The following is a 27,293-nucleotide window of genomic DNA, read 5'->3' on the forward strand; positions in this document are numbered from 1 at the left end:
ACGGTGTTCGATGAAGGAAAAACCCGACACCATGGCCTAAAGAACGGAGTCGTCCACGGCGCCTGGGCGATATACCTTCTCATTGACGACCACTTACCCTGGGTTTCTGTCCAGAGCCGCACAATGAGAACGCGACTGACAGTCGTCGCACGCTGTCCACATGGCAAAAGATCCGGGCTGCTATGCAGTGTGTGATGTCAGGTCAAGGTCCACCAAACCTCCGTACAAGAATTCTCAACCCGCGGGCGCAGAAGGAAAAGGTGGACAAAAGAGGAAAGAATGTACAGCATTTGTCTCTATAAACTTCTTGCTCTCCATGCCAAGGCGCTGTGACCATTACTGCACCTCCAATAACGACAACGACATCACGCAACCCACTCATCCGTAACCTGCTCATGAAGGCTGCTTCGTCATAAAGAGTCACCGTCAGCGACTTCTCTCAAAAATGGCAAGTCCTCGCAGCAGCCACAGCACCGTCCACCGCCCAAACAAGAAGAGACAGGCGGAACTCAATTACGAGACAGAAGCCTATCAAAAGCGCCTCCACTATGTAAAGCCACCCTTCACATTCAAGTTCCTCGACTGGGAAGACGGTGGGTGAGCCACGGTTGAGTCTTTACCACGGAGTTATACATCGATCCCCTGAAGTTACAGCCCATTCCTTCGCTCCGATCAGATCGGCGTTGCCGTAGGTTTCTCAGATCCGGTATTCCGAACGCAGTTCAGGGACAACGCACGGTATGGAGATTGAGGAAGACGAAGGCAAGGCGGCCGCGGAGTGGACTCGCACAACTTCCCCGGCATGAGCCATTCGTGGGACAATACCAAGTTTCTTCAAGAGCTTCGGCGGTTCAGTCATTGTGAAAGGCATTCAAGTGTCCATGACGCTCTTAAAGCCGTCGAGGTTGGCGTCCAAGGTGTCGTTGTGAGCAACAATGGTGGTAGACAGGGAGATGGTGGAGTCGGCTCTCTAGGAATGATACCAGGCGTCGTCGTTGATGCCGTAGGCAATAAGCTGGACCTATTATTCGACTCTGGGATCCGGTGTGGCGCGGGTATTGCTAAAGCCATGACGTTGGGAGCTGAGATGGTCCTAGTCGGCTGGCCATACACGTATTGATTGGTTCTTGGAGGAGAAGAAAGCGTCAGCAATACACTCAAAGCGCTGTGCGACGATTTGACATTGCATCTTGCTGGCGTCGAATCGATTTCGTCAGCTCATCTCAACCGGCCAGTGCTTGTCCGGGAGGACAACCTGTAGTATGAAAACTAGGGAGAGCAAGAACAAGTTGCTCAGAATGTCCTTAACCGGGACCCAGTCAGTCACACGTATCTCGTTAGGTCACTCCCTCGATTTCGGCCTGTCAATGTCGGTCCATCGAGGAATCCGGCATGTCTCGCATTTTTCCAACTCGGGGGTATTGTCCGGGTTGATGTGCAGCCAAATTTCCCCTTCGCCTGAACGCTGGAGCTTCTCCCAGTAACGCTTCCTCGCCCCGGGCGTGAGCCGTTTGCGGGCCTCGTGCTGAACCCTCAACCGCACCGCCGTCCATTTCTTGTTCGGCCGATGCTCTGTGGGCAAGTCATCTAGCGCAGGAAGGTCCAATACCTTCTTTTCCCTCATCCGCCTAAGGAAAGGCTGCTCGTAGTGCACCTCCTGGGGCATAACGTGAGCCAGGAATTCCAGCGATGCATCGATGTTCACGTCGACGGCGCGGACAGGGTCAATGGTAGTCTTCATCAGGTAGCTGGCCAGCTGAGGGTACAGGATGCAGAAGTCTGATTGAGAGATGTGTACAGTTCCACGGACAGTCAGTAGCCACGCTGGATGTCCCGTTTCCAGGGCCTCCATCGTCACTGTCTTTGCCACTTCGAAATTGTCTGGCCAGTACATGAAGGCCTCCGAATTGATCCCTAGAAGCGGGACTCGAATGCGGTTTTCTCGCTCTTCGGCAGTTGGCCGCACCGGCATGCCCCAGATATCGTAGATAATCCCCTGTGTGATGTATTTGTACCGGTGTTTCTGTCGTAGGACCTCAACAGCCGTAGTTGCTCCAAAGGAATGTCCCACCATGGTGACCCCCTCGGTGAAGAAACGATCTTGCCATGACGACCACTCAATGCCATCCAGACCGATCTTTGAAGCACCGATTGCGGGCTTGACCCGCAGGTTCCTCGCTGCGACCTTGTCGCCATTACCCGCACATATCTCTTGCATGACCTGGTAGGCCTCGTCAATCTCAGCTAGCCGCAGATCAACCTGGGCATTGCGCAGTTTATGGTCCACTTGGTGCCCGGGGGTTGTGTCGTACTTGTCGCTTTTTGCGAAAATGAAGTCCACAGTATCGTAGGGCTTCTTGGCAGCCTTTTTCTCGTGCTCTACATTTCCGTCGGCCTCTGTACAGTACCGGCTTCCTGGTCCAACAGCAGAGTGATTGACCATGGTTCTCGGCCCGCTTCCATCCCGATGTTCGAGAGCCACCACCACAAAGCCATGGCTGGCAAACTCCCCGCAGACGGATGAGTAGCACGTCCTTGTCCCTCCCAAGCCGTGACTGAAGATTATGAGAGGGAACTTGGGCTTCTGGGGTCCTTGTGCAGGTGGTTTCCCCTCTTCATCCACCGCCTTCCGCCGGCCTGTGGAAGCTTCTCCGTGGGGAGGCCAATGGTCTGCAAGTCTTGCATTTTTGTATGCGGGGATTTTCGTATACCAGGTTGTACAGAAGAAGAAAGCCATCATCAAGTGCTCCGGAAGATTTGCGAAACGCCCGTAACCGCGGCTCGTCTGATCTCTAGGTCGGGTCAGCCAGGTCGGGCGAAATCTTTGCATGGTGGACGGAGCATCGACGTTGTACTTGACATTCAGGTGGGCAGGATAATAGATTGTCATCAACACCGTCTCGAGGGTAAGAGCGCGGACGCCATGCCGCTTGATATCCGAGAAAGTCCTTGGGTTCCGAGCCGGCACTTCAATGTCGATGATTCCAACCTCGTACGGGCCAGCATAATGCGGTAGCTTGCCATAGAAGGGAACTTTGTCCCTCAAGCCCTTCGGCGGTCTTGCCTTGGGTTTTTGTTTGTGAGGCACCCCCTGAGGCCTCGTCTTATGATGTCTGGGATGGCCGAGAACAAAGTCCGGAAAGATGGATTCGGCAGGCATTTCGACGATGACGATCTGTCTTTGTGATTGTCGGTCCAGGACAGTATCTCTATCAGGGTGGGAACAGATGAGCTGTGGCCACCTTTTAGCATGACTGGACAATAAAGTTTCGCGGGAAGGGGACGTGCGAAGTGCTGCTGAATAAGTCGAGGGCGTCCATCAGATAGAGAAGAGGAGGAATTGGCAATGACGGGAAAGTCGGAGCCAATGACATCACTGCCCGTTTGGTCATGGCTGACACGTGCTCTGGCTATACTGTCCCAAAGAGGAAACAGCACAAGGACCTCAAAGCAACAATCAGCCGTTATATAATATACCTGCATTTTGGGGCAAGAGTGCTCCCAAATGCATTGGTGCTGACAAGACATCAGATAGCCGCTGGATCCCTTCCCCTCATTTCTGCCCCAAGCCAACTAAGTCCATTCGACAATTTGCCGGTCAGAGGTATCGCGCTCTGCTTGATCAGAGTGTAGAGCCGTTCCCGTCATCCGAACTTGATCGCCGCCCTGCACCATTGAAAGCTAATTGCCAGTGGTTGCAGAGGTCCTGAACCTGCAGTGGGATAGGAACCTAGCCCGCCGGCTCCGATCGGAGCCACATGCCCTGCCGTAGAGCGCATGCGGCTTGTTTCAGAGCCGCTTCAATGTTCAAAACTAACCTCATTTGAGGATCAGATAGCAGGGATAACGGCTCAGATGCCTCCAGGTCGAGCCCAGCAATCTTGAAAACACATTTCAAGGAAGCACAGATTCCGCTGACTTCACACCGACCTGGACAGCTTCCAAGGTTGACCTGCGTCCACATTCGCACGTGTGCTGTGAATGGTTCAAGTCGGAAGATGGCTTCAACCGCTAGATATACACCACTCAGATGAGCCATATATATTCGATGCAGGTAGCGAAAATCACCGTCCTGAACCGCTGGTGGTTCCAAAGAGTCGATTGGGGGATGGGCGGACAGGTAGCTTGATCCTGATATGCCCCGATGACATGATCAAAGCTGATTGCCTCTCATTCCACCCATATCTTCATGGCTGTGCATTCCTTGGGGCATGAAATGTCTTAGATCTTGATACGAACGACCTGAAACCCTCGGATCCCGGGGAAGAATCTCGGTTCTCGGAACCGAGGGGTGAACGCGCGTGAGGATCGTAGTCGGAGACCACGAGACTAAATTTTGCCGCATTCATGCCCGAGATGATCGGAATTGTGCCTTCCCCATGTGAAATGTTTTTCCGTTGTAGGTGTTGGAGATATCCAGAGGGTTTCAATAATAAGAATGGTCCTCGATAGTTCACCTTTCAACCGTGGGGCGTGAGAATAAAGGGCTGTAGGGAAGCTGGTTGGAGGTATTTTCGAGCCCTGTGAGGGAATACTCCAGATTTTGCCGAGCAGCTTGCACAGACTTGGAGGTCTGAGGTAGTTCCGCAAGGCACTTGAGGAGAGTCCCATTCAGGTATTTGTACGCCTCCCATTTGATCTGGCCCTGTCGGTACTGTCTGCTGACGACTTTCCCCATAAGCTGGGCTGCTGCAACGACATGATGTGGATATGGGTCGAGAGCGACAAATGATGCAGTGGCCTTCTGATCCGAGTTGGAGTTTTGCGCTCCCATGGTCGAACCTCCTTGGTGAGATCCAAAAACTGTATATTTGCTCTCCAGGCCAAATTTCAACGCACTGAAAACCTGATGTTCGGCCTCGAGTTTTATGTCTGTCAGTTGCGAGAGCAGATCATCGCGCTCCGCAACCTCAAGTGCGTCGACAAGAATCAAAATGCCCATGTAATAATGCAGCATAAGTTCGTACCAATTCAGCTTCTCCACCTGGCCGAGGAACGGGAGTCGTCGTTCACAATCGTTCAAAAGTGGTCGAAAGGTGACTCGAAATATCTCGATGGCTTCAGTAAATGATGTCCAGGCTCGAAGCACCTTCTCATCTTCGGAACCTTCCCGGAGTGCTTCCTTCAAGACAGAAATCATCTTCCACACATACAGCTTTGTCGCAGCCGCCGCAGCTATGGCTTGTAGGACTTCATCCTCTGTCATTGAGAAGGGGTTCCTTCGCCAATCTTCGGTTCTTGTGTGGAAGGATCCGGCACCCATTCTGAGCGTCCGCCAACAGGATTCGGTGTCTGCGCCATGCAGTCCCGACGTCAGTGTCGATCTCAGATTCAGTGTGAGCGAGGAAGATGTGTCGAACGTCAACGCTGCCCAGTAAGCCCGGGCTTCAGTCCGCAAAAAGCTGTCCGAGAGTCTTGAACTTGCCGCAGGGCTTGTCAATGGGTCGGACGCTTGCGCCACCATGGATCCACTAAACTGGCAATTGCGCTGCCCCTCACGAAGTCGTTGGATCTGTTGCAACGCGGCTTGGACACAAAGTTGACCTGATAAGCCGTCCATCTCCTCGTCTTCCGATATTCCCACTGGGACCGGTGTCAAGGAGAAGAGAAATAGTGTCAGAGCAGAACGATACGACACACGGTTGACCACCTTCAGCATATCCCTGCGTGACCTGCGCCAGAACTCTCTCACAATGTGTTCAGGCAGAATACCTGCTCGTTCAGCCGGTGGAATAAGATGGAACCACCGTGCCGCGAATGACCGTTTGGCATGCCTCAGGGATTGGTCAATCTGGTCCCACCTCAGTTGTGTGTGACGAGGTGACTGGGCATTACAGAGCTGATTCCGTGTTCCCCAGTCACCGAAGATAGACTCGTCCAGTTCGGAAAAGTACCCACTGGGAGGGGAGATAATACTAGAGTTGGGGTCGGCACTGACAAAAGTTAGCTTGATGCAGTGGTTGAAAATTCCGTCGGTCCATACACCAAAGCGCATGCGTGTCTCCCCATCCAAAAGCCAAAGACATTGTCGAAGCAGCTTTCATAGATTCGCTCAAGCCAGTCACCAACCGATGATGTTGTGCATTCAAAAGGTGGAGTCAGCGGAATATACGAAGCGGGAGCGGCAACTATGCTGGGTGACTCGGTCGAGAGACTTCTGGGGCATTAATCAGTGGTAATGTTGCTTCAAGTCTGGGATGCACGCACCGAACATGATCCGGAGCACCTTGGAAGGCAGATTCGGAATGGGCTACCCACGCATCATTTTCCGCGTCACGCTGTCGAGCTTCTGGGGACAGTGACGATTGCTCCGAGGATACTGTCTTCAAGGGAGGAGTTCGAGCCTTCCGCGGACCTCGACCACCGGCCTTTTTGGCATTATTCATCCACTGAGAAACCGCAGGTAAGCTTTTCTTCTCTTCTCCCGTTTTCGTCTCTCCTCGTATAGCATAGCTGGGACAAGCCAGAAAGGCACAGCTAATCGCAACCTACCTCAAAAGTGCATGGTCGTTTCCGACGTCTGCATCTCGAGCAAGAACCCGACCACCCCGGCTTCCCAGGCCCAGAGCCAATGCGAGCGGCATCACAGGCCAGTCGAGAATGGCGACAAGCATCGCAGCTGGAGAACTGTGTCCTCCGAGGGATGGGATCGACGGTAGTCTGCATCCTGAAGAAGAGGAAGGGCAGGTCAGAGATCGCTTCGCATGCCGGCGCGATGCGTTCTCACGTTGCGAACTGGGCCAGATTAATGGAGAAAGAGAAGGTCCACCGGGATGGAGAGCGAAAAAAAGTTCCCGTAAGTCAGCAACGCGCGGAGCAAGTTGAGTCCAACCCCAGAGGCGTTAGCTAGACTAGACCCTGCAGCCGCTACAGCAGCTCGCCAATGTCGGGGGTCGCGCTGAATCTTCGGGGGGAGTTGGGTGAGGCCACGAGGGCGGCAGCGGGGTGAATTCGGAATGCCGTCGTCGTCGACTCTCTTTCACTGCCTGTTCAGCCTGAAGAGGTGCGGACCAAAGGGAAGTGATGGGAGACCTGAGTGATATGTCAGCTTGGCCCTGTACCGCGTACTGTGTTATAGGCGGCGTATGAGAGGCGCAGCGATGAAGTCATCGCTCATCTCATCAGCTGCGATTTTCTCAATGCGCGCGCAGGTGCGTTTGGTCTGCCGTAGTTGCGCTTTATCATCTAATGATCTGCTGTATCATCCTCTTCTCCTTGGGAGAGAAGACCGTGTGAAAGGGAAGACTCAAGACTGGTGCAATATTCTGCCTTATCTACTGGGGATATTGTATTCTGTTGCCACGGCATTAGCCTCTCCCTGGCTAGTATTAAGCAATCGGCGCGTCAGGTCCCACCAGCTTCCCACGACACTCGCCAAACCCAAGCACTCGCCGCCCAGTCGAGTCTTCACACCACGCCGACAGGATGATAGAATCGCCGTCTTCGAGATACCCTAATTTTCCACCTCCCTCCAGGGCGATGGGCTGACTGGCGTGCTGTGTCGCCTCAAAGAGACACCCGAGCTCGAACTTCTTGCCCGTCTTCTCGTCTTTGGCGTCGCCCGAGACGGTACCCGTGCCCATCAAGTCCCCCGTGCGTAGTCCGCAGTTTGCAGACGCGTGGTGGGTGATCTGCTGGTAAGGGGTCCAGTACAGGTAGCGCAGATTGCTGGTGCAGATCTGTTGTCGCTTGCCGTCTCGCTCGAGGGAAGCCGCGAGTTTGATGTTGAAAGTGCCGTGCTCGAAGTCCTTGAAGCGCAGGTGCTCCAGCGGTCGAATCTCGTGCTTCGGCGCACACTGGAACGCTTTCAGCGCGTCAAGGGTGATGACCCACGGAGAGATGGTGGTGCCGAAGGACTTCGAATTGAACGGCCCCAAGGGCGGCATCTCAAAGATCTGGATGTCCCGACTGGACCAGTCGTTCAGCAACACAAACCCAAAGATGTGGTCTTGCGCATCGTCCACTTTGATTGTCTCGCCATAGGGGACCGGTTTGGACACGATGTAGCCCATCTCAAGCTCGAAATCGATGAATTGGGACAACCCGTATGTGGGTTCCTTTGTCCCCGCTTTCCAATACACGCCTCTCGGTCGACGGACCAGAGATGGTGATGGAATGACACTGGATGCGCGGCCGTTGTATGCCGAGGGCGCATGATAGAAGTTCTCTGGAACTTTGCTGTTGGTTATAGGCATGCACTTGGGGGGCATTCAGCAAAACGCTTTTGAGACAGACGGAAATGCAGTGGACTCACGTTCGTGCAATGCTCAAGCGAGCAGAAGAAGTCGGTGTACTCCGGAATGGCCACCGGCAGATGCATCTTCACCTCCGCCAGCTTGTGCAGGCAGGATTCTGAGATCTTGCCATTTTTGCAGCCAGAGATGATGTGCTCGCGCGCGGCAGTCCTAGTCTTCGCCGGGAGAGCTGCAAATGCGTTCAACGCTGCCTATCAACCAATCAGAGCCGGCCATACCTCCCTCCGAGGCGGCCTCGTCTGTGCTGCGGATGGGAATGATATGTCCATACCTGGCCAAGGGCATCGGTCACCGAAGCGTCTTGGAAGAAGCCGGATTTACTGAGTGCGCGAAGATCCAGAGCAAAGTCGCCAATCGCAGTTGCACACCGCGGAGTCGGATCCTCCTTTGTCGAGAACACTCCGAAGGGGATGTTGTCCAAGGTAAAGGGCGAGTCGGGCGAGATGTTGGACAGCGAGCCCATGTTTCTTTATGTGTCTGGGGTTCGAGCGTTATTAGTGCAACCCAGGATGATGTCCCAGACCTCGTTTTCCCGAGGGGAATGAAAGGTCTTCTTATACCTTTGATGGATTGGCCGCATGCCCTTACTCCCCTTCCAACCCTCCATCCATCCACCGCATGGCTCAGGCCCTCCACACCGACATTCGCGGGCCCCGGCCTTTATGAATGGCCACTCCAGTCCACCGGGCAAGTATGTAAGCCGCATGCCAAAGTGTGGAGCAGCCAATCAGGCGCAGTTGAGAGTCGGTTCCGATTTCACCACCTGTCGTACGACTTCCGAGCGTTGCAGGACAGGAGCTTCGCTACCGATGGTCAAGAACGGAGCCTTGTTTTTTCTTGCACCTTGCTGTCTGCCCCGCGAGAGTTTCTTTTTGAGTCGAGGCCGCGGAAGCTCTGGGTCATGGTGGCACGGGACATGCGAGCGATGTGAATCTGCTCGACGGACTTTGCGCGGATAAGGTGGTGCAAAAGTCCCACCGAAGCAAACCAGCACGGCATGAGGTTGTGGTCAAGGGGGCATGAGATGGGAGTACGTGCATGAGAGCCCTAGATGGTACACACTCTCACAGCCACACGCAGGCTCTGGGACAATGGTTAGTTGCTCCCGTACTTCACCACGACGAACGAACGCAGAGCGTCTTGAGTCCTTCAGGGGATCCGATGAGGTACAAACACTTCCCACTACCGGTGTCTCTCCTTGTTTGGCACAGCAGCCGGCTTGCGCGATGAGAATTCAGCCACTTGCTGTCAAACCACACCGTGCAAGCACAGATCATTTCGAGGTCAAATACGTCGTTATTGGGATGTATCATCAGTCTCGAACTATGTGAACCCATAAAAAAAAAAACCTGGTACGCCTTCATGTTTCTCACGTTGAAATTTGCTGTAGATGAACTTGCCAATTCCATTGCGCTCGAAGGACCGCCAATCCTCCACTCTGCGTCTCGACTGTTCGTCCCCTTCCGCGATCGTTTCTGTCCGTCGTGTTCATGAACTGAGCTGGCCGCCGGTTCTCTCGACCAGGGTTGAGGTAGTCATCTGCCCCGGGCGGAAGAACTGTACTCTCCTGGATCTCCGCCATCGTGTCTTCATCGGGTTCCTCGAAAGTCCACCACATGCCAAAGTGCCCGTCGGCATCTCGCGTCGCGGAGGCGGCGTTGGCATTGTGGGAAATCCACTTGTCATAAGCGGCGCAGCGGTTGAGGTGGTATCGATAGACTGCTCTGTCGAAACCCGCGCTTTTATCTGTTGCTATGAACGCCTCTTCTTGTGGCCACAGCGGCCGACAAAATTCGATCAGGTGGTGGAAAAAGATGCCTTTGAACGTCTGGCCGTCTTGACTGCAATACCCGCTGTGGTCGCAGAATTCCTCGAGAATCCCTGCACGGCCCAATCCGCTCCAGGCTGGATGTGAGTTTGGCCATCCAGTCGCCCGCACTACACTCTCGACTAGAGCATGACCATCGTCCAAGTAGCTTCTGGCTCCAGTGGCTAACCACAAACCGCGGCTCGCGGATAAGACCACACCTTGGTTGTAGGTATACACCATAGGGTTGAGGTCGTCGCAGTGTCCAGTGCCTGGATCGACGGTCCCGTTGGGATATCGGCGCCAGCCAGTGACGTGGAACCCGTCTTGATACAGACCAGACCTGGGATTGCGCATTTGGCTATCCATCAGCCATTTGTAACTCTTAATGGCGTTTTCCAAATACAAGGGATCGTGAGGTTTGGAGAGGCCATCCCCGCCTGATACCAGATATGGCGAAGTGTTGTTGTCACCCGGGTGGTAGAGGTACATGGCAATGCTAGCCGCAGCAAACAGTTCATTCGTGATGGCGTTCTTGTAGGGAGTTAGATATGGATTCCAATTCATCCCGCCTCCACAAAGGGATTCACCCCATCCCACAGACGCCAAGTCGTAGAAAATCCGAGCGCGGTGAGCGGCCATCGGGCTGATTTGAAGGCCATGCCACCCGGTCCCCGAATCGCCGCGTCGTCCAGACTGGAGGAAGTCCCAGTGCTTCAAAGTATACATTTCTGCAAATTTCAGGTTCTCGAGCCAGCCAAGAACAACCCAAAGCATATCATCATAAGCTTGATTTCGTAAAGCGAATGCATTCTCGCCAAAGTAGAAGACAGTCGTGTGCGCGTAATACCGATCCACGATATTCTGCCAGGAGAGCATGTCAGAGCAGGTGGCCATGGAAGACGCATCCAGCGAGGTGACAATGCTGGCGAGGGTGGCCGACACATGTGTCCCCATAACAGCAGAGGTCCAGTCAATCGCATCTGGCCATGTCCCTGTGAAAATGTCGAAGTAGGAGTCTTGCATAACATCCAGGGCATTCAACATGTCATGAAGAACTCCTGGCACGTTGTGTTTCCATAATGTCGTCTCATCCCCTCCTCTTGTCTCCGGTGTCAGCTCGTTCTGGCTGGAGAGACCGGCAGAGTATCTAACATATCCTCCATGCCCGACTCTTTCGATGGCCCCGCCGTTCGCAAGCCAGGTGGTTTGGAGGAGCAGGTGTAGCAAGACTATGACGCGCATTTTGGGATCGTAAGTGTGAAAAGCATGATCGCCTATGGAGACCTGGTCAACCGGACGGGAAAGGGATAAAGATAAACGAGACGCTGAAAGCCAGAGAGAACGGGCATCTCAATCAATTCGACGAGGCAGAGGCACGAGAACAGGGCCTTGTGATCATGGTCGCCGGGAGGGTGCGAAGAATGAGGAGGACGGTGTCTTTCAGCGTGACCAACAGAATCTGCACTTGGGGTTTGGAGCGATGCCAGCCGGTCAGCAATAGGGCATTGTGGAGGCCAAGATTGGTAGCCCCTCGGCCCTGTAAGCGCGGGATCAGGGTTGGTGAGAAGAGATCGAATCGAGTTTGTTCCAGGCCCTGCAGGAACTGAGGGTTGCATGCAGCTGGGCGAAGTTTGAGAAGCACGTCATCCCTGTCACCACCGCCGCGTCTTGTATGTAGCGGTCAAGGAGTGAGGGGGGGCCAACTTCTGCACCTCGAACCCCTCCTGTGTGCTCCGTAACGCTGTCAATGGCCACCGACCTGGCTCAAAGACTCAATCTCTCGTCGATCATCCCAAACAGACTGCAGACAAGACCACACAAGTACAACCCAATTGATTCTCTGTCTATCGAGTTTACCTAAGGACCAGACAGTCTCTCTAGTCTCTCTTCTTTCTGTCGCGCCGGTACCATCTAAGACCCTCCCAGCCACTGCCTTGGTCTAAAGCAGATCGCACGACGCCTCACCTTCGCCGGTTGGAGGGAGCATTCCTCCTTTGCCTCCAGACTTGACCGCCCTATAAAGCCTACCTCAGTCGTACTTAGCGGGAGAAATTGTCCAACGGCGCCTCATGTTTGATCTCCTCCCAAACCTTGTCAATGCCCTCACAAGCCTTGCTGCTCAGGGGTCCTTTTTCAATCCCTGTCAATGTCTGATCAAGCTGCTCTACCGTGCTTGCACCCACAATGATGGCATCCCCATGTTCTGGCTTCAACGGGCAGTTGTAGGTGACCCATCGGTAGGCGAGCTCAGCCCGTGAGCAGCCTTCGTCATTGGCGATCTGTTCCCATTTGGAAAGAGCCTCGAGGTAGGATGGCTTCATGTACATCTGGCGGTACATACCACCAAGGGCCTCTGGGCCGAAGCGGCCCGCGCCATCCTTGATCTGCTGGGCGGTCTTGGTGAGAAATCCTCCAGCAAGCGGCGAGTAGGCGTAGAACGCGATGCCTAGTTTTCTCAGCGTGGGAAAGAGCTCGGTCTCCTGCCGGCGCGCCACAGGAGAGTAGTTGCCCTGGTAGACGGTGGGGACGACATAGTTATTGGCTTTGCAGATGTCGTAGACTTTTTGGACGTCGGCAGGAGAGTAGTTGGATAGGCCGAAGCGCTTGAACACACCGGTCTTGTAAACCTCGTTGACGCCTGCCAGGGTTTCCTCGAGGGGCGTGGCGGCGTCGGGGCAGTGGATGTAGAAGATGTCGACCTGTGGGGAGAGTCAGTCCAGGCTGTCGAGACGAAAATATTGATGAACAAGGCGCTTCCCGCTTTGTGCAACAGACGAGCGATCCGGTCATCAAGAGAGGGTAGTGCTAACTCACCTGCTTGACACCCAGCTTCTCCATGCTCTGCTTGGCCGAGTTGATAATGTTTTCTTTGGTCGCCCAACCCGGCTGCCATCCGCCCATCCACTTCGTGTCAATAATGAACTTCTCTCCAGCTTTGACCTCGCCAAGACGCTTCTCGGATTCGCCATATAGCTGGGCCGTGTCAAGAACCTTGCAGCCGTGAGCCTCGAGAGTAGAGAAGGACTTGTTGAGGTAGTCTTCAGCAATCCACGGGTCACGGTTGCCAAATGAGGCGGTGCCGAAGACGACCTTGATGCCTTGAGATGCCATGTTTGGTGATGACTGAGAAGAAGTATTTTCTTTTTGGGGCCGATCCGAAGAGCAATGTCCGTTGGCGGAGTTCCCCTCAAATATGTACTCTCTTCGATGTTGCCAGTGCTAGTGTGTGGGGAAGAGTAGAAACTCACAGAACCCAGAGATAAGAATCAGGCTGAATTCGCAAGGGGGAGTCGTGACGTCAACGGGGTAACGAGTGTAGACGTCTCTAGTATAGTAGAGGTTGAGGCCTGTCGACGTGTCCGTAGCTTGCTTTGTATAGATCTTGGTCGACACCAAATCTTATAGTTGGTCCTGGGGATTTATGCACTGACGCTTGTGCCATGGTAGGTTGGGCCCTTTGAAATGCCGTGGTCCTCGATTTGTCATCAGGCAACCTGATAGCACGCGTTCAGTGGGCACAGCTGGTGCTACTGGTGGTGCTGGATGAAGGTCTGTGGGTATACCACCCCGCTGCCCGCGATCTCGAGAGGCAGATTAATCATTTTCGGTAGTTGTGGATTTGGCGGCGGACTTACTCGAGGAGTTCGGCCGACAGCGGGCTCGTATTTCCTTAGCCCCCAACGTTTCATGCAATGGAACGGCCCTCGAGGCGTGTTGGTGGTGTTGGCGGCGCCTGGACACGGACAAATGTATTCGCCCGGCCACGATGCGGGCGTTTAGCAGGCGAGTCAAATGCCCGTCATGGTAGAGGCCCAACACAGATGGTTGTACTTGTGATTGGCCTCGTATAATTTCCCATTCCGATGTTTCCATTCCGTAATGATCGTCCAGTGAGTCGAGAAAGCCTCGAGCCATCGCTGGGCTTTGTCTATCTGGTACCAGAACTTTATATCGATTGCAACTTGCTTACTGACGCGATACCATAAGCACGTCGGCTCCTGAGAGAGCCTGTTCTCGTTCAGTCTCCGTGGAGAACAGCTTGTACCAGTCGCCATCGCCTCACGTCCCTGCCTCGTCCGAGGGAGACCAGAAATGAGACGTGCTCGCCGGTCATCTGCGTTCCACCGTGAACCGAAGCATTGAAATCAACCATGGATCATCTGCCGATAGGGCGTCGTGTTGTGAACAAGACTTCGAGTTTCCAGGTAGATAGACGGGCGGATACGGAAGTCTGGAGCAAGTTCTGAGACACATCAACCAAACTAGTAGACGACCAGTCGAGGAATTGAATTCGATGTTGTAATTAATGCCTTTTCGAAGCAGAACCCTTGACGGTACTGACCACGGAAATATCTCCCCTCCGTATCTTGCGCTCGCGGGACGTCCAAATTTCAAAACGCACAATGCCGACACCCGACTCCCAGAGCAACTCACGCGATGCTGAAGTGCAAACTGCCTACCCTGCTCATCGGCTACCGACAAGCCAGAAGCAGGTGGGAATTTCAAAACGTGGAAGGAAATTCGTGGCAGGCGTTGAAGCGTGAAAATGGTTGCAAAGCAGTTTAGATAGATGGGCCATAATACCTCACCCATAAATGGACGGTACTGCCTCGTGTCAGCACGTCAGTGCCTCAACCTGTCCCCTCGTATTTGAGAAGGGTCGGCGGGCCTAATTGGCAGGGGTTTAGGACTCAAGCTTGATGGATTTCCCTGCCGATCTGGTGGAGGTCGAGAGACACCAAAGTGGTTGAGTGGGTCTCGAGCCTGAGGCTCAAGATATGTGCTAGTGGCTCCAGGTTCTCCCAGCCACGACCCAGAAAGTGTCCGTAATGATCTGTTACTGTTTGGCAGTTGTATCTCTTTTGCGCCATCACCCATAACATCACCCACAAGAGACCCTGGCGATGACGTGCTGCGTTGATGGAATGTGTCTCGAATGAAGGTCTCGAAGCTGGGTAGCGTACAGGCTGCCGGTGACTTCGCGGACGAGAGGCTCGCATCTTGTTGGGCGTTATTGGAGCCGCTGTGCGTTGCAAATTCGCTTGCAGACGGTACCGTTGGTGGAGCTGACCCGTCACTATTGTCAGAGATATTGTCATCGTCAAATTCCTCGGCGCGGTGGCCTTTCCGACCAACTGTCATGTGGTGCCAATGGACACGGCATGCCAGTTCAGTCTTGTCCAAGCGGTTGGCGATATGCTTGTAGGGTAGTTTCTGGCCCTGTGTCCGACTCCGGAATAAAAAGGATTCCTGTTAGCCGTCAGTGTCGGACGCAAGACACGACGCCATCAAGCGGACCTCTTCGTCTGTCCAGCTACGTATCAGTTTGCCTTGACGAATTTTGTCTCTCCGTAACGGATTGCGTGGCTTCTGCATCCGTGGAGACCGCGAGGCTGATCGATTTCCGGGAAGAGGGAGAACAGGGGGCGCCATTGAAAAGATTGAACGGTGATTCTGTTGACAGAGGCAGCTACAAGATGCCCTGTGACAAATGAGTCTTGCAGGTAGATGTATCGAAGCACTGGAGCCAGACTGCGGACCTTTCCTTTCTAGTGAGGAGTCGAGGCTGAAAAGAGTGCACGGTTGAGACTCGAAATCTCTGGCATTAGGGTCCTCTTGTTCGATCGAGTGTTATATGGTCTTGGTAACGAGCAGAATATTGACCCCAGTCTGCCTTCCCCAAAATGCGAAGGCAGACTTGATGTTGGCTTTGCAGTTATGCGACCAGATACAGGCCCTGTGAGAGTGGATTTATTGGGTTTGTCAAAGGTCAGTGTTGGGTGTTTCGATCACTCTGAGCGGAGGAATAGCCGCTGGTACCGCAGCAAGTGGGCTTGCACATGAGGTTTAGGGCAGCCGGACCCTGTTAGGCATGCAGATAGAGAGGGCCGCGAATGTATGCGGGATAGGCAATGGGGTTCATGCAGCCGAATAGCTGTGCCGATGGTAGAGTAGTCTTCGGACAGACTCCCGCCTGCCGTAGCCATACCCGCGGCGGACGGGGAATACCACTTCCCCAGTCAGCACCATGATTGAAAAGAGAAAATGTCTCCCAATGCGAAAGAGCACGAGGATATGCAGGCGGGGCCTGCGTGTCAACCAGTCTTCCAGCGATCTCGATCACACGATCCATGTTGCTCTGGAATAGGGCAATCCGCCGAGTGCAAGTCACCTACCCATCCGCCCATATGGTCGCCCATGCACATGTGAAATGCTTCGACATAATGGAGGGTAGAGGATCGATCCAACCCAACGCCAATACTCCATTGTGTGCTGAGAGTCTGCCTTAGGGTAGGTGTTGGCGAATGAAAGGAGGCTGTGTGTGGTCCAACAAGCGCCAGAGTATCTGGGCGGTTAACTCTCACCTGCAAAGCCACATGGAGGGGGCCAAAACGACAGGGAAGAAAGGCAGAAGCTGGGGACTCGAACAAGCTCAAGTAATGGTGCCGGTGACTATTGAAGGTCGCCCGTATCGAGCAGCCGGTCTTGCAGGGGAGAATATATCAGAATGGAGCGAAGATCCGCAATGTCCTTCCAAGACAGGGATTGCCGCACGCCGTTGATTGCTTGCCTGTTGATTGCATTTTCTTGCCCCGGGGAGCCCCTCGTGCCATGGTTCCCTATCGCGATTGAGCTTGGCTGGCAAGGGTGTTCCCGTTCACGTTCTTTCGCATTCCATTGAGTGGCTTCAAGTCTGGATGCGGGATATTTGGCGCTTTCGGAGATCTAGTTCCAATGAGAATACGAGGCCGGTATTCTCGCTACCGCCCGAGGTCGTTTTGTTTCCTTCTTTTTCTTCTTAGCGGGAACGCGCAGCAAGTCACAACTTTCACCATAGCTAGAAAGATTGCTGTTGAAATTGCACTGATTCAGGATGTTGTCGTGACTAGCATAATCGAGATACGCTCAAGTTTCGGTGGGGACGCGTGCACAGGTCGCTTAACGGGCGACAACAGCAAAGACTCGAAACCCCAGCCACCAAAACAAGCCTAATTGACTAGAGGAGACGACACCCGGCTCCCCGGAAGGATCGTGAATCTGGCCGCAAAGGGGAACGCCGTGGGGGCCGGCGAGATCACTAGTTAAGAGTGCCATTCGATGCATGTGCTCGGTACAGGCGCAGCCAGGTGGTCGACAAAGCGGTCGTCCCCAACACTCGAGCAACCCTAGCCGTCTGCGACCGAACCAATATCACACTTTGGCTGCCAAAGGTTCTTAACGGAAAACTCCAGATGGGATATGATTGCCGAGATCTCGTTGATAGGACTTGAGAGAGCTGTAGGATTTGTAGAAGAAAGGTAGCTTTTGCTTATTGACGCCCTGCTTCGTGAATGAGGCATGTCCTAGAAGCCATTAGTTTGCAAGATTGGGGACGGATTAGGAGGTTACAGTGCCCTTCTAGTGCTCTGAACTCGGCACCCCTCGTGCAGACACGACGATAGCGAGTCAGAAGACATCGACAGGCAGTCCAGCTACTGTTGCGGGTGTTTAGACATGGCGGGCAAGCGTTGCGGAGAAAGTACGGAGTACGGAGGAGAAGCGAGGCAGCTCGATGGTGCGGAAGAAGAGCCGTAAAAGCAGCAACCCGCAGCACCCATTTGGCGTCTGGCGGCACAGGTGTCAGGCCAAGACATTCAGCCTCAGCGTTGTTCCTCTCCCGTCCAGCCGCGTTTCAACACCCGCAGGCAACGCAGTTAGCAACGTCTCACTTAATACAACTCAGAACTGATCCAATTTCGGGGAAGCGATATTTGGTTGTTAGTTTAGTCCTGTCACTCTCGATTGACAGGGTAGCTGTGTTGAACTCGCTTTCTTTTCACTCAGTTTTCCTTCCAGAGCCCAGTCGAATCGACGGCTGGCTGCTCGGGTCTGGCCATGTCGATTCGCCAACCATGAACATGAATATCTTCCGCATCTTGGGCGATGTCTCCCATACCGCCTCGAAATGTATACTCATCTGGGCTATTCATTCCAATAAGAGCGCTGAAGGTTAGCCATCAGACAGTCTGCCTGTCCTCCAAACTGGCCACACTAACGAACCAACAGGCGTCTCCCTCCTGACCCAGATCCTCTATATCGTTGTCTTCGTTAGCCGCTATCTAGACCTCTTCTGGGTCCCTCCCTCGGCATCATGGTGGAATTTCATCCTCAAGAACTTCTATATCTGGTCTTCGATCTACATCATCATCTTGATGACAAGAGTTTTTGCGCGGACCCGCGAGCGAGAAAAGGCCTGGAAATGGGGTGCCTATGCCACTGCGGCATCGATGCTTGCGGCTCCTCTGGTCTGCTTGACCTTTAACGGCCCGCGTCGAACCACTTTCACCGAAGTCCTGTGGACATTCTCCATCATCCTCGAATCTGTCTGTGTTCTTCCACAGCTCCTCCTCCTGCGACAGACCACCGTCCCCACCGTCATTGACTCTTTCTACCTCGTCACTCTAGGCTCCTACCGAGCATTCTACATTCTCAATTGGATCTATCGAGCCTTCACTCCGTCGAAACCAGATGCCATTTCGGTCATTTTTGGCATCGTGCAAACCGCATTCTACATCGACTTCGCATGGGTCTACTGGACGAGGCAAAGAGTCAAGCTCAGGGGAGGTGGCATTGTCGATGCAGAGGACCTGCGGAAAGGCTGGCTAGTGAACAGGGTCATCAACCCTGCGCGACAACCGCCAGAACAGGACCCAGAGGGCGGTGATGACGAGAGCAACGGGCAGCCGCAGCAACCGAAGGTCAACCGCTGGGGCCCGCGAGGGATATCGATCTCGGCGGACGACACGTTGCAAGACCATGACAAAGGCAAAAGAGCAGCCAAATCCTCGACCCCGGAAGCCAATCCGATGTTGGAAGATGATACTTTTGAGTCGGACGAGGAGGAGGACGTGCCTAGGCTAGATGAGCCTGGAAACAAGGTGTTGAACAGCGGCGAGGACTGGCGTGAGAACTCGTCATCACGGCAGTGAAACATTCCCTTGTATAACATGTAGCCCTTTCTTTTCTCTCGCCATGTGTTAGCGGTCTTGTGGGGTGTTCATTTTATCTGAAGCCGCTGGGTGTGGGCTCAATGTTGAAGTACAAAGGCGTTCTACGAATGTGGTGAGTCTAGCGCTGGACTGGATCTGCTTTGACGATGAAGGTGCTAGGCAACGACCAGGAAAGTAGTCGTAGACACGAATAGACGTGTCTGACTCTGAAGGACACAACGAGATCTTGCGGTAGTCGGTCACTGTCGCTTGCGGGTGGCTTGAATCTATATTCAAGGCAATACTTTGACAAATGACCACCAAGAAAAATAGCTTGTCAGACGCAAACACATCGTAAGAGTAATCAACCGTTCAGCCCTTTTACTTCGTACACCTCTTCCCACCTACCATTGTAAATATCCCAATCTTAATCATCTCGCCTTATCAACCCTTTCCAATCTACCAATGCCACTTTTGTGCGGCCGTAGCATTCGTGTCCAACAAGTCATTCTTCGCACCGTCGCGCCGTTCAAGACGGACAAACGGACAATGGCCTCCCAGATCCCCGCCAAATTCGACATCAAGACCGCGTACCGGATGAACTCAGGCTACGAGATTCCTGCTCTGGGCTACGGTGTATACCAAACTCCTGCCGCGACGTGTGAAGAGGTGACACTTGATGCCTTTCGTGTTGGTTATCGACATGTTGATTCTGCGCGCGCATATCGCAATGAACAGCCGTGCGCTGACGCCATCCGCAATTCTGGTTTGAAGCGGGAGGAGATCTTCTTCACCAGCAAAGTCCCCCCGAAAAGCATGGGCTACGAGGCGGCCAAGAAGTCTATCGAATCATCCTTCTTCCAGACCGGCCTCGACTATATTGATCTCTACCTCATCCACTCCCCATATGGAGGCAAAGAAGCCCGCTGCGGGGCGTGGAAAGCGCTTGCCGAAGCTCAAAAAGCGGGTAAAATTCGATCAATCGGCATATCCAACTATGGTGTACATCATCTCGATGAACTGGAAGAGTACATCAAGACCTCTGGTGTCGGTGGCACCATCGACGTCGGTCAATGGGAAATCCACCCATGGCTTCCGCGCGATGATATTGTGGAATGGGCTCGCAAGCGGAACGTCGTCGTTGAGGCATATTGCCCCATTGTTCGCGGCCAGCGTGCGAATGAACCGGTTCTGAAACAACTCAGCGAGAAACATGGAAAGACATGGGCTCAGATACTGCTCAGGTGGAGCTTGCAAAAGGGGTTTGTACCACTGCCGAAGAGTGTCACTCCTTCCAGAATTGAGGAGAATGCAGCCATCTACGACTTCGAGCTCGATGAAGACGATATGAAAAGTCTCCATTTCCCCAGTTCCTACGCCCCATGCAGCTGGGATCCAACCACAAGTCACGATTAGATGATGGAATTGCTCAATCTCAAACTTTGTTCTCTTGTGCATGTCGATGTAAGACTTGGTGCCCGGTGCTCTAAAGGGAGATGCATTTACCTGCAAGTCAGTCGTTCATCTGGAGCGAGCCTAATGAAATACAGCTCTGCACAACTCAGCACCTAGGATGAAGTCTCTCCAATACAATCGGCTGGTCAAGTTGGATTTCCACACAAACTCCCTATTGAAAGCAAGGCGAATTCTTTCATCTTTTGACGCTGCGGCAAGCAACTAGAATCACAACAAGCTCTGATCAACAATGCCGAACTATTTGTCTCTCTGTTAGCCCGACCAACGCTTGCGATGGAAACCCTGAAATGATCTATCTCCAAGGACATCCCTCCTCAGGGGAAAGCTCTAGGACAACTCCGAATTCGTCGAAACCAGAATATAGGATTCTACGCCAAAAACGGCGACGTATACAACACCGGCAAGTGACTCCATCTCCAATGCCAAAGCTCCTCGCGATCCCATAAATCAGAATAAGACTGTACACTCGACGAAATGGGCACCATTTCTTGTTCCTCGTCATGCTTCTCACGAAGACGTGTTTGGAATCGTCGTCAGCGCTTGTGCGGCGCCACTCGTGTTTTGGTTGGTAAAGACTACGAGTACCGCGCAATATCTGCAAGGGATCAGTTTGCTGGATGCTGTATCAATAACTGCACTTACGCCGCAGTGACGCCAAATATCTCGTGTTGCTTTGCAGCCGTTGCTGTGGAACAAAGCAAAGCGAAAGCTATCGTGAACGCAAATGCCAACAAGTTTTGTGTATAACCATCGAGGTGTCGCAACCTGTAGAGGACCAACACCGGTCCCATTATCAAGGCTACAATGGCGATTGTGTACAGGAATCCGACCACGCGGTTGAATCGCTTTCTCTCGTATAGCTGGACATGTATCGTCGAACCTTCGAGTTTCCGGTCCTGGATTTTGTTGCGCAGCAAGCACTGTGCTAGGTCAGCCTGGCTTTCGGTACAACAGCCGAGAAGGTGTCTCTCACTCGGACCAAGGACCTGCTGGCCCATGTGAAGATGTGGCTGACAAGGCCGTGGACCCAGGAAGAGCTCGGTTCTCCGCCGAGCACGATCAAGTCGTCAACCTTCCTGATCCATCTCCTGTCCCTTTGGGCGAGGCTCCCGTCATTGTGAATCAAATTGGCGATACTGGCGCGGTCCTGTTCGTCAGGCCTCTGCCACTGATACAAGGCAGCGGAGCGCGCCAAAAGATCATCTACTGCCGAATCAGTCGTCGGTTCAATGCGTTAGTCTTGTGAGGAATGAGATCCTACCATAAGCCTTCAATCGCGAGTCGAGCTCCTGAAACAAGGCCTTGCGGACAGCTGGGGTTCGCATGTCGTCGCCATCCCGGTTCGACAGGTAGCGTCGTGTGCCTGCCGATGCGGCGTCCTGCATGTCCTGGTAGTCCAGCCTGGACTCCATCTCTCGAATGACGTCCTGTTGGTACAGAAGGAGTCGAGTCCGGAGCCAGCCAAAACGCCGGTAGATCATAAAGTTTGGGTCGCTGTCAACGAAGGTCGCGATCCTTGGCCATCCGGCCACGGCACACTCGACTGTGACAGTTCAGAGATGTTCTCATGGCTTATTGGCGGCACTTACGAGCGCGGACATCGGTATTTTCCTCCTCCTGAACCTTTCGCCCTTGCTGTTTGATGGAACATCCTATACCGAGACGGTGCAGCCAGCCTCGTTCTATTACTTCAGTCAACCCCTCATCTGTACAGGTGTCGGATGCGCTTACTATTGGAGTCCTCCTGACACTCGTCGGCGGTATGATACCCTTTCTCGACATCGTCGACTGGCATATCGGGGTCTCCGGCGAAGTCGGCTGTTACGAGTCAATGGTTGCAATTCACCGTTCTTCGGGAAGATAAACACGAAGACAACAATAGCCTGGCGAAGGAAGCCATGTCTATCGTGCTTCATACAGGCTGCAGTGGTCCATTGTTACACGCAGTAGTCGCACGAGGCCAACTCTCGACCTCGAGGCTGTGGACATGTTCTTGTTACACGAGGCGTGCACGCTGACAACCTCCGGCAAGCACTGGTACACAGCACCGCCCCCCCGTCAGGCTGCACGTTTCTCGCCAAATTCATCGAATCAGCTGATAGTACAGTATGCGAGCCATTTGCTCAGACATGTTGTTCTTGACTCCTCTCCCCGATCTCGCTTTTCCCATTACTGCCACTCAGACGGAACCATTTCTTAAAAAAGTCCCCGATCCTCCGTGTGAACCGTCTCTTCTCAGACTTGCCCTCCTTCTGTCTTGGTCGATCCCTGGTTTTGTCATAGTCTCGCCATGCGTCGTCGCCATAACCTGCAGGTCGGATGGTGTCGGTTTCCTGGAGCCATCTCAGCACCGGGCTAATGGGCATGGTCTTTTGCATACCTGGTCGACCCCTTGGATGGGGTTTATGTGTGAAAGTGGGCGGCTCCCACTATTGCCCTTGGCGTCATTTTGTTGGCCTGAAGACATGCTGGTTTCTGAGGCGTGGGTTATCCGGGGGTCATTCGACAGTACGTTCCCTCAGTCTGCGTTCAGGGGATGCATTTCCAAGGGGTGTGATTTTGAATAAGCCGCGGTGAAGGCGCGTTTCTCTGCTGCCACGTTTGCTGCGACGACTGCATTCAAGGCAGTCGGTGGTCTGTTTGAGTGGAGGTGGCTGTTGTGAAAGAAGGGCTCTCTCCCAAGGCAGCTCAACGATCAAAGGATGAGAGACTGGCCATAGTTGGAAGAATTCAGGGAGACAACAACGAGCAGAACCTTTCCAGTTTCAACCGAGCGGCCTTTCAGAGGCATTCTCGTTTGTCTGAGGCTATCTCCTTCTATCTCCAGGTGCCAGCCAACGAAATGGCAATGAGACAGCTTGGCTTCCCACCTAGATTCTAGATTGACTGCGTCACTGCCTTCATCTAGCATCAAGGGAAGTTCTGGGCCCGTTGACTGCAGAATTTGAGACATTACCAAGAGGGCACAGGAAACGGCCGAGACATAGTCCACCGCGGCTACACGTTGAGCAGATGCGTGCCTGACTCTTGCGAGATGCTGCAAAGGCAGGCGCACGATCGAGACCATCTCAATCGTGCCGGCAGAGATGGCCTGGTTGTCATTAAGACTGACTGTTCGACCAAAAATGATGTCGGCCCTTTGTCGCGGGCGTTCTTCTCAGTGACTTTCCAAAGAGACACGTCGCAGCACTACTCAACGAGATCATACACCTTCAGCCAGCCGAAGCAAATTATCGGCCGCCACAATTTGGGAACGGGTCACTATCCTTTCACCACCGTCCACATATTGCCATCCATCCACGAGCGACGATTTCCGCGTCCTCCGTGGCAAGGAGGGAGAGATGTGTTCACCATTCCTCCCAATCGGGATGACCGACAACCCCTTTTGGAACAAACGAGAACCTCGCCTTAGCGCTCCCGTAGAACGGAAAGCGCGTGTAAACAGGAAAATGTGAACAGGAGATCGAAGCGTTGGCGTGTCGATGTGTCGACGAACGGACTGTCTCCTTGTTGGAACAGATCGCGAATACTGGGTTGTGGGCAAGGCACAATGCTCGAGGCGGTGGTGTATATTGTTTCCCACCACATACATTTATTTACCTAGAATATCGTGGCCCGGCAACTCGGAAGACACATCATCGAGTATAGATATTAATTGAAGGCCCAGCTATGAAGTGTTGGTACCCTCAACCCATACCGAGCTACGAAGGGGCCATACGCGAGCAACATTTCGTATATAGGAAGCGAAGTCACAGGAGGCACACCGTGATTAGGTCGACAGTGGCATTGACTCTTTAGTCCAGACAATGAGTTTAATGTACACAGCGGACAGGGTACCAGGGACGAGGTACATACATTTGCACATGGTGTCCTACTCCTCTCTATATCAGGGTGCAGAGGGATGTACTCTGTACTCTAGACGGCAACTAATTCCTCGGACTTGCACGCCTAGTGCAGCGTCCCCTGTCACGCACCCATTGAGTCCAAACCGGCGGGATTCACGGTTGACTGGTTGGGTCTTAAAGGACTAGGTACAATGGGAACAGCCTGGCCATGAGAAGTGGTACAAGATTCCCAAAAGGTGACAATCAATTATATCTATACAGGGACGTCACGGCATGGATGGACTAGTGAAGGCTGGTCGGAACGGCGAGTCTCGAGTTGGGAACAAGGAAAGAATAAAAAAGTCGAAACGAGAACGAGCATCGCATATAGCATGAACGTTCTCGATGCAAAGCGCTTTGATTGATCCTCTCACCGCGACTATTCTCCCTTTATGTACAGTTTTTCTTTCACTTTCTGGGTAATCCCCCTCTCTCACGCGCCCCAGCCCCATTGTCGATCCTTCCACCGCTTATCGGTACCAGTATTCCGGCTTGACGAAATCGGCCATGGTCTTGGGTGCTTCGTGTGCGGCGTGGTGGTGGTCGCCATGATGGTCATCGTGGGAGTCTGGTGCTCCGACGTAGTCCATTCTGTAGACACTCCCACATTCCGGGCACCGCTCAAAAGGGCGATCACGGGTCATCTAGCAACAGAAAAAGAGAGACGGGTGTCAGTCATGCTCTGAAATTAGGGAGCTGCTCTGGAGCGAGTATGTGACAGCCAAGGAAAATTGTAGGTCGGCGCAACATACCACGAGCCATTTGACGTTGTGTGAATCAGCTGGAGAGCCGGTGCAGCCGATCTGGTACTCAGCACCAGCTGATTTCACGACGATGGGATCCTCGAATGTACCTGCACAACATAATCTGGTAAGCTTGGCTGCCAGGAACATAACCAACACCAGATTCCGAAGCTCCGTCTCTCTTCGAGCTGGACTCTTCTCAAAGAACACATACCGACTCTATCTGACGGGAGCGGTGACATGTCAAAGATATCAATGCCCTGCATCTTTCCCAAGATTTCGAGACGTTCCAGACCAGTTGCCTGTTCGAGATCGGTCGGGACGGTACCGGGCGCGGCGCCGGGGGGAAGGAGATCTGCTTCGGTTTTGATTTCTGCGAAGGACAAATTTCACCAAGATCAGCACGTTGTTTCCATCGCAGATGTCTCTTCTCCATGCCAAAAAGTCTCCCACTTGAATGCGTATCGTTGGGATCCTTACCTTCAAAAGGGAGAAGTTTGCCCTCCGGATCACCGGGCTTCGGATCGAATTTGCCTGCTCCTGTAGAAATCCACATCAGTCAGACCAGCTCTGACAAGGTAGTTCATATCGAAATAGCTTCTCCGAGGGGATTGTGGAAGCTTCGAGGGTTCGGTTAGCACGTACGGCGAGCTGTGACAGTGGTGAAGGCGCGGGGAGCGACGCGGGCAGCCGAGATAGGCATACGCCTAGCGAGCGAGAAAGCTGCGCGTGCTACCGACATTGTGGAGGGCCGAGTGAGGAGTGAGTTGAGAGTCGATGGGGAGACTGTAAGAGCACGGAGGTCAAAGGTTCAAGTTGTCGAAACTGCGATTGAAGTTCGGGCAGATGATGATTGGCCGGCGAGTTCCAGAGCTCATACCACTTTTTTACAAGCCACAGACACCGCCACAGCCTCGTCCAAGCCCCAGTCACGTGCAAGGCTGAAAAGGGGCTGTGTGCCTTGGGAAAGGGGATTACAGTGCTCTGCACTCTATTGGGAGGGAATTTTCTGATATGATCTCCGGTCACAATTCCTTGATCCCGATCTCCTTCCATCACTCAATGATTCAACTGGGAGTGAGAGAATGCAGCCCTGTGGAGAGTATATCGGTTGACTCTCGCTCTTGTCCCCATGGCCCCTCTATAAGAGCTCTGATAGTGATAGATCAGCCCGATCAAGGCTTCTTTGAAGCTGTGACATCCTTCAAGGCAACAGAGGTATTGAAGCTGCAATTGCAGATTCCAAGAACCATGCCTCAGGTCGTATCAATGTGTTCACCAGGAAGAAGATGCTCAGGCCTGATGGAGTTTGTTGTTCCCCTGACGTAGTTTGGGCTGCGGAATCCCGGGATCTTGGCACCCGCCGTTCCGCCTTTCCTCTTGCCAAAGGCAGACAGCATCTTCACCTCCAAAGCATGTCTTGACGGCAATCACTCATGCCAATGTGACATCTTCACGACGAACAGGCTGGAGAGTCAAGTGACACAGTCCCCCCAGCAACCGTGACAATAGGCCACCGCGGTTTATATCCGGAAAACTGCAGAGGTCCTTCTCTCCGTCTTTCGCTCCTTCGATCCAACCTCAGAGCATCGCTTCCCAAACTCAACGCGTTCCTCGCCGCTCGAAGTTGCTGGGGATTTGTACCTACCGAATATCCTTCCGCCATCACCATGTTCGATTGGAAAGGCCGTTCTGTCCTCGCTCTTTCTGCAGTTTGCTATAGAGCTTGATGAATGCGACCGCCGTTCCTCAGAGGGCCGATCTGAGCGCAAAAAAGCGTCAAAGGTGAGATTTCAGCGACGCGAGAAGATGGGCAAGTGGTTGGAAGTCACATGAGCGAGTGAGTGCCTGGGTGACCGGGCGACCTCCCCGTTGAACACCACGTTGGCCCCACTCCACTCCGGGTGAAGCTACTCCTCCTGCTCAGTCACATATATTTTTGTCTTTCGCAATTAGATTCCACAATCGAGGAGGGATGACCGCAAGAGAACGGAACACCCAATCTGCCTCTATTCTACCAGAGTTCATCCAGTGAACGCACGAAGTACCAAGGGTGTCAAACCCCCTTGGGGACGGGCTATCATATCATGATACAACGGCTTCGGCTCCTGAATACCAACAATGGTAGCTTAGAGACCACAGATTAACCCCCCGCT

The 27,293-nt window shown here is 53.3% G+C and overlaps 12 protein-coding genes across 13 annotated transcripts; 4 read left to right on the forward strand and 8 right to left on the reverse strand.

The window, feature by feature from the left end:
- Nucleotides 1-1,342: 1,342 nt before the first annotated feature.
- PV07_02560 (uncharacterized protein) lies at nucleotides 1,343-3,160 on the reverse strand (the record flags this gene model as incomplete). The annotated part of the gene is made up of 1 exon (XM_016389181.1): nucleotides 1,343-3,160. The coding sequence occupies one exon, from the start codon at nucleotides 3,158-3,160 to the stop codon at nucleotides 1,343-1,345; it is 1,818 nt and encodes a 605-aa protein (XP_016251083.1).
- A 1,293-nt stretch (nucleotides 3,161-4,453) lies between these two features.
- On the reverse strand, nucleotides 4,454-6,666 carry PV07_02561 (uncharacterized protein; the record flags this gene model as incomplete). The annotated part of the gene is made up of 4 exons (XM_016389182.1): nucleotides 4,454-5,933; nucleotides 5,984-6,157; nucleotides 6,208-6,389; nucleotides 6,493-6,666. 4 exons carry the CDS (start codon nucleotides 6,664-6,666, stop codon nucleotides 4,454-4,456), a joined length of 2,010 nt encoding a protein of 669 aa, XP_016251084.1.
- A 662-nt stretch (nucleotides 6,667-7,328) lies between these two features.
- PV07_02562 lies at nucleotides 7,329-8,860 on the reverse strand (the record flags this gene model as incomplete). Of its 2 annotated transcripts, XM_016389183.1 has the most annotated exons (4): nucleotides 8,816-8,860; nucleotides 8,527-8,732; nucleotides 8,255-8,446; nucleotides 7,329-8,198 (listed from the first exon to the last, which is right to left on the reverse strand). In XM_016389183.1, the coding sequence occupies exons 2-4, from the start codon at nucleotides 8,716-8,718 to the stop codon at nucleotides 7,329-7,331; spliced, it is 1,254 nt and encodes a 417-aa protein (XP_016251085.1). In that variant the 5' UTR covers nucleotides 8,719-8,732; nucleotides 8,816-8,860. The 2 variants fall into 2 exon arrangements, with proteins under 2 accessions (XP_016251085.1, XP_016251086.1); XM_016389184.1 differs by lacking the exon at nucleotides 8,816-8,860 and having other exon boundaries at nucleotides 8,527-8,775.
- Nucleotides 8,861-9,531: 671 nt separating this feature from the next.
- On the reverse strand, nucleotides 9,532-11,622 carry PV07_02563 (uncharacterized protein). Its single transcript, XM_016389185.1, has one exon. The coding sequence runs from the start codon at nucleotides 11,305-11,307 to the stop codon at nucleotides 9,625-9,627; it is 1,683 nt and encodes a 560-aa protein (XP_016251087.1). The 5' UTR covers nucleotides 11,308-11,622; the 3' UTR covers nucleotides 9,532-9,624.
- A 261-nt stretch (nucleotides 11,623-11,883) lies between these two features.
- Nucleotides 11,884-13,597, reverse strand: PV07_02564 (uncharacterized protein). Its single transcript, XM_016389186.1, has 2 exons — nucleotides 12,880-13,597; nucleotides 11,884-12,764 (listed from the first exon to the last, which is right to left on the reverse strand). Exons 1-2 carry the CDS (start codon nucleotides 13,174-13,176, stop codon nucleotides 12,105-12,107), a joined length of 957 nt encoding a protein of 318 aa, XP_016251088.1. The 5' UTR covers nucleotides 13,177-13,597; the 3' UTR covers nucleotides 11,884-12,104.
- Nucleotides 13,598-14,688: 1,091 nt separating this feature from the next.
- PV07_02565 (uncharacterized protein) lies at nucleotides 14,689-16,198 on the reverse strand (the record flags this gene model as incomplete). Its single annotated transcript, XM_016389187.1, has 2 exons — nucleotides 14,689-15,315; nucleotides 16,055-16,198. 2 exons carry the CDS (start codon nucleotides 16,196-16,198, stop codon nucleotides 14,689-14,691), a joined length of 771 nt encoding a protein of 256 aa, XP_016251089.1.
- Nucleotides 16,199-17,743: 1,545 nt separating this feature from the next.
- On the forward strand, nucleotides 17,744-19,403 carry PV07_02566 (uncharacterized protein). The gene is made up of 2 exons (XM_016389188.1): nucleotides 17,744-18,054; nucleotides 18,112-19,403. Exons 1-2 carry the CDS (start codon nucleotides 17,958-17,960, stop codon nucleotides 19,032-19,034), a joined length of 1,020 nt encoding a protein of 339 aa, XP_016251090.1. The 5' UTR covers nucleotides 17,744-17,957; the 3' UTR covers nucleotides 19,035-19,403.
- A 39-nt stretch (nucleotides 19,404-19,442) lies between these two features.
- On the forward strand, nucleotides 19,443-21,643 carry PV07_02567 (uncharacterized protein). The gene has a single exon (XM_016389189.1). It carries the CDS (start codon nucleotides 19,500-19,502, stop codon nucleotides 20,448-20,450), a length of 951 nt encoding a protein of 316 aa, XP_016251091.1. The 5' UTR covers nucleotides 19,443-19,499; the 3' UTR covers nucleotides 20,451-21,643.
- PV07_02568 (uncharacterized protein) lies at nucleotides 21,018-22,305 on the reverse strand (the record flags this gene model as incomplete). Its single annotated transcript, XM_016389190.1, has 6 exons — nucleotides 21,018-21,105; nucleotides 21,153-21,430; nucleotides 21,484-21,716; nucleotides 21,772-22,053; nucleotides 22,100-22,192; nucleotides 22,242-22,305. The coding sequence occupies 6 exons, from the start codon at nucleotides 22,303-22,305 to the stop codon at nucleotides 21,018-21,020; spliced, it is 1,038 nt and encodes a 345-aa protein (XP_016251092.1).
- On the forward strand, nucleotides 21,657-23,107 carry PV07_02569 (uncharacterized protein). Its single transcript, XM_016389191.1, has one exon. It carries the CDS (start codon nucleotides 22,619-22,621, stop codon nucleotides 23,075-23,077), a length of 459 nt encoding a protein of 152 aa, XP_016251093.1. The 5' UTR covers nucleotides 21,657-22,618; the 3' UTR covers nucleotides 23,078-23,107.
- PV07_02570 (uncharacterized protein) lies at nucleotides 23,086-24,176 on the forward strand. Its single transcript, XM_016389192.1, has one exon. It carries the CDS (start codon nucleotides 23,545-23,547, stop codon nucleotides 23,920-23,922), a length of 378 nt encoding a protein of 125 aa, XP_016251094.1. The 5' UTR covers nucleotides 23,086-23,544; the 3' UTR covers nucleotides 23,923-24,176.
- A 415-nt stretch (nucleotides 24,177-24,591) lies between these two features.
- Nucleotides 24,592-25,978, reverse strand: PV07_02571 (uncharacterized protein). Its single transcript, XM_016389193.1, has 5 exons — nucleotides 25,783-25,978; nucleotides 25,618-25,677; nucleotides 25,352-25,510; nucleotides 25,147-25,247; nucleotides 24,592-25,038 (listed from the first exon to the last, which is right to left on the reverse strand). The coding sequence occupies exons 1-5, from the start codon at nucleotides 25,877-25,879 to the stop codon at nucleotides 24,865-24,867; spliced, it is 591 nt and encodes a 196-aa protein (XP_016251095.1). The 5' UTR covers nucleotides 25,880-25,978; the 3' UTR covers nucleotides 24,592-24,864.
- Nucleotides 25,979-27,293: the final 1,315 nt, after the last annotated feature.

This window comes from Cladophialophora immunda (assembly GCF_000835495.1).
Source record: "Cladophialophora immunda strain CBS 83496 unplaced genomic scaffold supercont1.2, whole genome shotgun sequence".
NCBI lineage: Eukaryota > Fungi > Ascomycota > Eurotiomycetes > Chaetothyriales > Herpotrichiellaceae > Cladophialophora > Cladophialophora immunda.

Excerpts from the sequence above, each read along its gene's own strand:
- PV07_02563 (XM_016389185.1), bottom strand. The coding sequence starts at position 11,307 with ATGCGCGTCATAGTCTTGCTACACCTGCTCCTCCAAACCACCTGGCTT.
- PV07_02564 (XM_016389186.1), bottom strand. The coding sequence starts at position 13,176 with ATGGCATCTCAAGGCATCAAGGTCGTCTTCGGCACCGCCTCATTTGGC. Across the intron at positions 12,765-12,879 it reads AGAAGCTGGGTGTCAAGCAG|GTCGACATCTTCTACATCCA; the intron begins GTGAGTTAGCAC and ends CTCTCCCCACAG.
- PV07_02566 (XM_016389188.1), top strand. The coding sequence starts at position 17,958 with ATGAACATGAATATCTTCCGCATCTTGGGCGATGTCTCCCATACCGCC. Across the intron at positions 18,055-18,111 it reads TTCCAATAAGAGCGCTGAAG|GCGTCTCCCTCCTGACCCAG; the intron begins GTTAGCCATCAG and ends ACGAACCAACAG.
- PV07_02567 (XM_016389189.1), top strand. The coding sequence starts at position 19,500 with ATGCCACTTTTGTGCGGCCGTAGCATTCGTGTCCAACAAGTCATTCTT.
- PV07_02569 (XM_016389191.1), top strand. The coding sequence starts at position 22,619 with ATGCGAGCCATTTGCTCAGACATGTTGTTCTTGACTCCTCTCCCCGAT.
- PV07_02570 (XM_016389192.1), top strand. The coding sequence starts at position 23,545 with ATGCTGCAAAGGCAGGCGCACGATCGAGACCATCTCAATCGTGCCGGC.
- PV07_02571 (XM_016389193.1), bottom strand. The coding sequence starts at position 25,879 with ATGTCGGTAGCACGCGCAGCTTTCTCGCTCGCTAGGCGTATGCCTATC. Across the intron at positions 25,248-25,351 it reads GCTCCCGTCAGATAGAGTCG|GTACATTCGAGGATCCCATC; the intron begins GTATGTGTTCTT and ends TATGTTGTGCAG. Across the intron at positions 25,039-25,146 it reads ACAACGTCAAATGGCTCGTG|ATGACCCGTGATCGCCCTTT; the intron begins GTATGTTGCGCC and ends TTCTGTTGCTAG.